The sequence below is a fragment of the Sesamum indicum genome, linkage group LG7 (genome assembly GCF_026168435.1).
Source record: "Sesamum indicum cultivar Baizhima isolate 11 linkage group LG7, ASM2616843v1, whole genome shotgun sequence".
Taxonomy (NCBI): domain Eukaryota; kingdom Viridiplantae; phylum Streptophyta; class Magnoliopsida; order Lamiales; family Pedaliaceae; genus Sesamum; species Sesamum indicum.
Window position 1 is genome coordinate 5,431,896 of NC_142663.1, and position 9,664 is coordinate 5,441,559.

Below are 9,664 nucleotides of genomic sequence, written 5' to 3' on the forward strand. Positions count from 1 at the left end.
ATTATAATTTCGAGTTAATTGAACTTTTTTTGTAACTAGAATTTATTCAAATTGTGTATGACATAGGGAGTGATGCTAGTTTCGTAATTAAGAAAAGATGTTGTCTCAGGCATGTGACCAAATCATTTGCATGGCCTTTTGTCCTAAACAAGCACAATTATTAATTAGTGTATTAGGATATCTAGCAACGACTAATTAATTAATAACAAAGAATTCATCACTTATGTAAAAATTATTATGTATTTTTCATCTTGTAATTCCGATCGTTTGATTTCAATTTTGCGATTAGCGACAAAAATTTTGAAAAAATATCCAATTTGATCGAAAAATACCAATTTGTTAGTCACGTGACAACTTTTTTTTTAGCCAAATTAATATTTTTCGACAGAAATTAGATCGAATATGTTACTTTTTCCTAAGAAAAATTGTTGTCCTTAATTGATATTTTAAAATAAAATTAAGTGGGCTAAAAGCGTCATTCTATTATAATTATAGGACGAAAAATATAATTTATTTTTAAAATTAAATTATTAGATATATAGAATGAATAAAATGAAATGTTTGTAATTATATGCTTAATTCACTAAAATTAATTAATATAAATATTTGGGTAGCTTTAAGTGCAAGCAGCGTCTCAGGGGGAAGAAATTAAGATATTAAGTAATTGTGCCCCACCAATGTCTCCTAGTTTTCACTTTTTTTTTAATTTAATTAATTTCTCATTCTGTCCTTTACTAATTTTTTTTCTACTTTATTTAAATATATATGTATTCTGAATTAATTAATAAGATGAATTATATTAGAAAATATATAAGACAATGAATATGATTTTGTCTCTTGGACATTGAACATAGTTGGAACAAGCGCCTTTGCAATATACAGGGAACCTTGTTCAAAGGAAAAAAGAAGCCATATTATAAATATGTGGGATAATTATATGGGATTTTTATACGAATTATTTTTATTTAATTACACGTACATCACCAGAACGTCAACGTCATTTATAACTAGGAACAACATGTATACATAGGTTGCATTAATTCACTTTAATTTGTAGAAAATAGAGTATCTATGTAAGATTATTGCAATCTTACCATGAAAGTAATTAAGGTAATTATGACTGCATATTTAGGGGAAAAAATGAGGTATTTATGATTAAAGACCAACAGAATGTCTGAACTGAACTTTTTGTATAAAAATTAACAACATAATGCTTGGATTACGCACTTTTGGTTCTTGTAATCTTGTCCAGTTTTGAATATATATAGTGTAAAGCGGATTGGGTTTGATATCTCAAAATTGATGTACAGAGATTAGGTCATTTATTTTATTTTAAAAAAAAAGATATTAATTATACACATGAACATATATGTATTAAATGAAACACAAGTTACAATAGGATTTGGAATAAAACTTTCAATTCATGTGTTCAAATTCAGGCAAAAATAAAATGTTTTACTTGTGTTTGCTCATTTTATTTTTCGATCTTGTCGGTGATTACATTAATTATATGCAGGAAAAATTGTAAATTTACTCGTGTAATTTAGGGTTGGTATTTTAGTTCTGAACAAATTGATTTTCACAATTTAGTCCTGTAACTTTATAGTTTTGACAATTTTAATCCTTTTCCGACTAATTTAACCGAAAATTACAATTTACTTGCACTTTTTGTCCTGTAAATAAATTCATGAAAGATCAAAAATGTCAACTCTTCCAAGTTATAGGACTAAAAATGCCAACGCCCTCTAAGTTACAAGACTAAAATTGTAATTTAATTAGGTCATGTGCAAATGATATGCAATTTTCTAGCCAAATTGACCTGAAAATGATGAAAATTGCCAAATTCTTAAAGCTATCAATTTGTGCATGACCAAAATCGCCACACCCAATAAGTTATAGGACTAAAATTACATTAATTAAATATGATCAGACATATAAAAGAACTGTAATTAAATATGATCTGACATTTTCAATATATATATATCTCTTGTCTCTCCAAAATTTAAAATTAAGTATAGCATTTTCTTCAAATATCTAAATCCAAATATATATGGCCAAATAATTTTGTAATAACTTAACTTTTAAGGTTGTCCTCAACCTCTACATGTTCATAAAGCAAATAATTAAATTCTTGATTAGGGTTTTCCAAGACAGCTTTTTCCAGAACGAGGAATAATAATAATTCTCGAGTTTTTCGAAGATTATTCAATAATCTGTAATTAAGTAATTAATTAATGACATTAGGTATATGAATGTGGTGATGATGGTTGACTAATTATTGTAATAGTTCTGGAATGACTTGAAAAGTATGTGTGGAATTAATGATGAGTGTCCTGGGAAATCTCTGTAATGTAACCTGAAGAAATCATTACCCCAATATACATTCATTTTACCTAATTAAGACATGTTTAAGACCTAACATTATCGAATTTTAGCAGTGTTTAATTACTCTCTCTCTCTCTCTCTATATATATATATATATATTCATTCTAGGGTTTGTTGCATAATAATATTGTCATACCCAAAAGGCTGCTGGCTATTATGATCTTGTCTCCAAGCTGATGGTTTAAGAAACCCTACTCAAGTTTTAAGGAATCTTGGTTCTGGTGTCCACAGAATATAATTAAGAATGTTATCATAAAATTACAATTTATTTTTAATTATAGAGATAATTACACCGTGCTCTCATAAAATTTAATAGAATTATATATAAAATTCTATATAATTTAAAAATTGCATCTAGTAACTATGACGTTTGTTTTCGTCTAATAAATAGATCTCACAGTTAATAAAAAATTCAAGAAATTTGCTGAAATTAGCAAAAATATTGCATGAAAATTCATATCTAAGTCAATGGACTTATTATAAGTTAAATAATTTTTTTCCAATCAAACTATCCTTTTGAGGGTCAAGATATATCTCTTCACTGCGCGTGAAGATGTATAATTGTAGTTTGATGAAAAAAATATTTGTTGGATCTGCAATAAGTCAGTAATTAGTCAATTCGAGCAAATATCTCATTCAATTTTTTACTAGTATCAACGAACCTGGTGAATTTTAACTAATAAATAAATTTATTTTATTAAATAAAAATAAATATCAAGAATATTAAATATAACTTTTCAAACTATAAAATATATATATATATATAGATTTATTTCAAACCTCGTAGAAAGGGGCAATATAGTTATCCCTTAATTATATTCATTAAGTGATAATAATAATTATTATTATGACTTTTAGTATTAATTGAATTCGTGGTGATAAATATCGGTATTTACTCTTAGATTAGCGGCGATATAAACAAATGATATTTTAATATTATAATTAATTATATATATAGTAAATTTTTATCGCAATAATGATTCTTTTAATATTAATAGTCATTATCGTTTCGTGAAAATTATCATTAGCCATAATTAATATACAAAAATTGTGTAATAATTACTAAAAGCAAAAACTAACACATGTACAGTGGCGGCCTAGTAACATAATTAATTGTTGTCACTATATTTGTATTGTCACTACAGATGTATCACTAATTATTTATATTGACAATTTTATGTACAAATTTTATCACTATACCAAAATTATTATCACTTAATGTATAGTTTTAGTGACAATTTTGAAATTTTTATTGATATTTTATTGCTAATATTATATTTTTATTATTTGTGAGCGTCTAAATTTTCATATAATAACAATAAATTTGTCACTATAATTTACAATAAGTTATTTTTATTGTTATATGTGTCACTAATTTATTTACTCTGATAATTTAAAACATTTTGTATTATTAGACATGTCAAAGGTAGTATTAAGATAAAATAAAAATTTTTATCATTTGACATATATAATTAATTTTAACTCGTACTTACATTTAATGTTTTAGTATTAATATTATTTTTCTAACATATATTTGATCCAGTAGGAGGTCGAGATCGTTCCAAGAGTATTTTAGATGAAGTATGAAATCTGAGAACAGAGAAGATCGTTAGACTTGTTGGGAGGTCCTCAATTAAGATCATTCGATACTTAAGTCAGCTCCAGATTGAGATAGAATAGTTCGAACTGAAAATATTTAATGCTGGTAAATTGTAATAAATGTGCCTTATCATAAATAAAACATAACGAATGTGTTTATAAGGTCAAATGTGCCTACTTGCCTGGTCCACTTGACATCATCTTCAGTTGGGTGTAGTCAGATAATCAAAGGCCCTAATTTACGATTATTGGAGTGGGTTGGGTCGGGTCGGGTCGGACGACCAGACCCAAAATCAATATTGGCGGATCCTATGATGTATGTAGTATTTTCTTTAGGAAGAAGGTAATTATGTCCTTTTATTGATAATTATAATATTCCCCTACATATCAATATTTTGTTACAATCAAATCAAAGAGGTTTATTATTATTATTTTTTAGCCATGTATAATTTATTATTCATCATGCCTGACAGCTACATACCTCGGAAAGACCGGGAGTGAGCAGCTTGTGGACTCAGCCCAAACAGTTTGCATGGGCTCAACGTCCGGCCCAAATTGCCTAATCTAACCGACTTTTCTGCCTGATAATAATGGTTTGCGCAGTTGGGCCACTGAGTATTCAGACCGCCAAATCCAGTCAGGTAGAGATTTGAGTAATAATGATTCAGTGTAATTACATATAAACCTCTTATAGTTGGAAAATTAATATTTAGTACTCTTAAAATTTGCTTTCATATAATAAATATAAGTTTTTTATTAATTAAAATTTATTGATACCAATAAAAAATAAAATAAAAAATTATATTTATTTTAAATTAAATTATTATTAATTTATTGTAAATCAAACATATGAAAACAAAATTGAGATGGCATACCAAATGGTCAACGCATTTGTTAATCCAATTGAATCTCAGTTGCAACTAATTCTAAGTAAGATAGTTAGCTGGCCGACAATGACAAATTTAATATTATTATGACTATGTGATGAGCTCTTTTATTTTTTAAAAAGAAAATAATTTTTGTTTCAAATTTTATTACACCTTATATCTTATTTAATATATATATATAATATATTTCTAAATAAAATACATTATATCAATTTTATATATTAATTAAAGCAAAAAATGTAATATGATTTAAAATAAAAAAATCAATATACATTTTCCCAGTCTTCCACGACCAAATGATTCAGTAGTATTAATTTATTTGTATTAAATGTATTTTGTATTATAATTGTATTAATGAGAGAGAGAGAGGGAGAAGCCTATTCATTCAGTCAGAAGTCGTGAATCATTTTCTTTATCCATACTATAATTGCTATTTGCGTTTTTCCCAAGAGCGTCTCACGTGCTAGTAGCAACTCTTGCAACTTGCAACCCATACATTAATATTTTTTTATTTTTTAAATGATCAATATCTTAATTTAAAAAAAAAAAAGTTTCTCACAGTATAATTTTAATATTTTTTAATAATATCGTAATTATAATTTTGTTTTCTTCTGAACCTAATGCTCTCACCTATCTTTTCCATGTGTTCTTTTTCTCACAAATCGTTATATATTTTTTTGTTTCATCCTTACTCGATGTTCTTTTTCTTCTTACAGATTTTTTTTTCTTTTTTATCCTCTCACATTATGATTGTTTATATATATATATATATATATATTTTTCATTTCACACCACAGTTATTTTTTATATGTTTGTGAAGACTGCATGTGGAGACGACTAATTAATACAAATATAAATACATATTTGATGATAAAATATATAAGTGTTCACATCTCAAGCCTTAATGGTGGGAAGGAGGGGACCTGAAAATTGATATTCATTACAGTGATGTCTGCATTCAAATTGTCAAAGCAATAATAATCAGGACAGAAGTTTCATAGATGACAATATCCTTCATTGATGAGGATGGGGTGGATAGTAAGTTTAGCAACTACCTCATTCTACCAGGGTAAATATCACTTTTAATCCTTCAATTCTATTATTTATTTGAATTTAATCCCCTAAGTTTCAGATTCATCACATTTAATTCCTCATGTTGAAAGATTCTATCGAATATGGTCATTGACATTAAAATTTCGTTAAAACTTATGAATTGCCAAAGGAATTGAAAATATATATATATATAAATCCTCATGCCCATGGAAGAGTAATACGACACCAACACACCGAATATATATTTATTTAATTTTTTTATTCACCAGAATTATTATATATAGATGTAACACAAACTCATTACTTTTATGCACTACTATAACGGATTTTTTTGAAATTTATCGTAATTAAAATATCTCATCATTGTTTGAAATTACAAATATCCGTCTAAATTAATGCCCATCAAACAAATATATTTTCGTGGCAGTACATTGTAGAGGGTATTTATTAGATAATAATTAATTTAAAAAAAGTATTTATAATTTTTTGAATAACGATGATATATTTGTAATTATTATAAATTTTAGGAAAATTTGCTGTAGTTTACCCTTTTTTTAATTGTATATTAATATTGCATATGATGTTTTACTTAGAATAAAACATAAAATGCAAGTGAATTAATAATAAAAGACGGTGACCAAATTGTGTAAGTTAAAGTCGTTAATTAAAGCTGCTAAGATTCAAGCGCTTTGTAAATCACCACAAAGCAAGGCAGAATCGCCCTTGCATTGAAAACGTACAACTCCTCTAAATTCGAGTATATCCCTGCGTAGCCGGCGACGGAGTCGTAGGCGCCTCCAGCCGGCGAGGCCGCTCCATCTTCATCACCCGACGAACACTTCACCCTCCCCGCGATCACACGGCACACCAGCATCGCCCGCCGCGTGCCGGAACGGCCGAGGCAGTCGTGGGCGCGTCCGCTGCTTGCGGTCGTGCGGATTCCGTTTATTTTATTACCTTGGAACCCGTGTCTGATGATGGTGCAGACGCCGCAAGCCGGTATGGAGCCGCACAAGCTGGAGGAGCCGCGGTCCCCTAGCGAGCACGTCAGCGTGGCGGAGTGGAACCTGAGTAGCTCGTTTCCGTCGGCGGCGCACCTGGCGTTTCTCTTGGGGACGTTAGTGGCGCGTATCTTCACGGCGTCTCTGTAGTCCTCGAACCGTTGGATGGTGCGCTGCGTGTTGTGGACTTTTAGTATCCGTTCGATCTTGCAAATGGGGTTGTCCTTTTTGAGCCAGCTCGACTTGAAAATTATTTCCACTATGTTGCGGCTGGAATCCTCTGCTCCCAACTCAGATACTGCAACAATTATCATTTTTCTATTTCTTATTTATTTTCTATTAATAATTGCAGAAAATGTAACTAAAATGGTAATATTTTTTATCTTATATTTATATAAAAATTATGTCTATTAATAATCTGTAGTGATGAAAATCGACAATTTTTTTTAAAAAAGAGAGTAAATTATAATTATTTATTTAAAAATTTGACGTAATTATAAGTATTTATTTATTTAAAAAACTATAAATAATAAAAATATATTTCTAATGAGGTTAAATTTTCAGAGAGGCGCCTGTAATTTATAAACTAATAATAATTGGTTTGGGTTAAAAACCTGATCTCCTCCTGTCGGTGGGGTACCAGTACCTAAAATCTAACAATGTAAGGGCCACCCAGGGAGCGACACGTGGTGCTGAGTGGTACTTTTCAGTTTTATGATTGAAAGCTGTAATAGAAAACTGAAGTGGCAGAATAGAGGGACAGAGAGTGCTTGGAGAAAGAAAGGCAGAGATTTATGGGAGATGAAAGTAATGCACCAGATAAAAACCCGCTTTTCATCTTTTAAGATTGTCTAAGTTGCAGCGTAATGCCGTTTTGCCTCCACTTTCAATTTGTCTGAACTTTTTTCCTTTTAATTAATATTTTTTATTTTTTTTTATTTGGTTTCTACTGAGATTTTTTTCCTTCAGTAAATTTATTATAATTATATAATAAATTTTATTTATTAACACTTAATATATATTAATTATTAATATTAAATATATACAACTAAGCAATCACTATTTATAGACTAATAACTATTATTAAAATAGACGAATATTAATACGTTGGTGAGAGTCAAATCTATAATTTTTAACCATAAAATTTCAAATCGATAATTTAAGATAGATCTCATTAACAATTTGTTCTGAAATGAGATATTGAAAACTGGCCAAAATAATTGAAAATGAAAAAGAAAATGAAGGGGGCAGCTAGGCCATGTAATGATGAAGCAACTTGCAAATAGTCAAACATAGATGGCCCTTCAAATGTTTTGGTCATTAAAGGAGAAAATGAGAGGATAAAGTGGTAGTGAAACTTGTAAAAACTACACCAAATCCTTCATTAATTAATTACTCAATATCATGTAATAATTAGTTAACTTAATTACCATTGGATAGTTTAGAATGAACTTTTTTACATGTATCAGGTTATGTTGAATTAAACCAATAATTATAGAATAAGTGTAATATATATGTTATATGATTAATTATTTTTTTAAAATTGTATGCCAATCACACGACAATAAATATATTGCACTTATTGTATAATTAGTTTAGATTCAATTAAATATGATATGAGATAGAATTTTCTATCATGAACCTCACCCATTATTTGTAATTAGATGATGAGGGTAATTCGAATTCAACCAATATATGGATATTTATTTCTATAGTTAAATTAAAACAAATTGTTCACAATTTTATTTAAAAAAAAAAAAAAAAAACTCAAGAATCTGAAAAAAGAAGTTTACCTGCATGCCTGACGGCTTGGTGATGCTCCAAGCTCTCAATTTTTGGGAAAACCTCTCCACATTCAGAGCAAGCACATACGGTTGTCCTTGGCAATGGATACCGGGTAGGATCAACAATGGCGTGGCACTCATAACACCCAGAAAACTTGCGCAGCTGCATGCCTCGGCCGGTGTAGGAAGCAGCGCCGGCACTCGATCTCAGGGAGGCGGAGTTAATAGAGCGAGAAGACGATGATCCAAGGCTAGTAGTGGTAGTAGTCTTCTTGGGGAGCAGCCGGGTCTCCTGGCCGAGAGAGGTAGCGTCAGTGTCGGGTGAATTGTCGGCGCGGTGTACAACCCTGGTGTTGCCGTGGACAACATCCCTGAAGGTACAAATGGAGGTGCAGGAGGAGTAAAGGTTATTGGGGTTTCGTGAGGGGTCGTGGATTTTAGAGTCTTGAATCTGTTTGCAGGTGAGCAAGTTCTTGATTTGATCCCATGATGAGGGCTGTTTGTGTTTGGCTCGTTGCTTTTTCTTGTTCTTGGAGGGGTTGGAATAAGCCTGTTTCTTGGGCTCTGGGGTGAAACTCAGGACTGCCATGAAAAAGGATCAGTGCTAGGAATTGGAAGAGGAGTGCTCGTGCAGAATTACTTCTCTCTTTCATGGAGAAGAAAACACACACATTTCTGAGTGTGTGTGTGTGAGAGAGAGAGAGAGAGAAGGGGGGTCTTAAAATTTGGGAGGTGTTTTTTAATGTGGGGTGGGATCCGAGATGGGGAAAGGAGTTGGGACGGGGTCTTTATGTAATTTTGCTTTTTTAATAGGTATGTTTAGATTAATTTGTCATTACCATATTTAAGTCTCCGCAAGCATATAAAAATAAACAATAGAGTGAGACAAAAAAAAAACAAAAAAACAAAACTATAGTATGTGATGAAGAGAGATTTTTTTTTATAAAAATAAACA

General features: G+C 30.1%; 1 protein-coding gene across 1 annotated transcript; it reads right to left on the reverse strand.

Annotated features, from left to right (window-relative positions):
• Positions 1-6,541: 6,541 nt before the first annotated feature.
• Positions 6,542-9,462, reverse strand: LOC105166030 (C2H2-like zinc finger protein). Its single transcript, XM_011085229.3, has 2 exons — positions 8,719-9,462; positions 6,542-7,223 (listed from the first exon to the last, which is right to left on the reverse strand). The coding sequence occupies exons 1-2, from the start codon at positions 9,296-9,298 to the stop codon at positions 6,598-6,600; spliced, it is 1,206 nt and encodes a 401-aa protein (XP_011083531.3). The 5' UTR covers positions 9,299-9,462; the 3' UTR covers positions 6,542-6,597.
• Positions 9,463-9,664: the final 202 nt, after the last annotated feature.

What these genes read in the sequence shown, in the direction of transcription:
- LOC105166030 (XM_011085229.3), bottom strand. Translation starts at nt 9,298, where the DNA reads ATGGCAGTCCTGAGTTTCACCCCAGAGCCCAAGAAACAGGCTTATTCC. An exon ending in CCAAGCCGTCAGGCATGCAG is followed by an intron (nt 7,224 to 8,718) that starts GTAAACTTCTTT and finishes TAATTGTTGCAG; the next exon opens with TATCTGAGTTGGGAGCAGAG.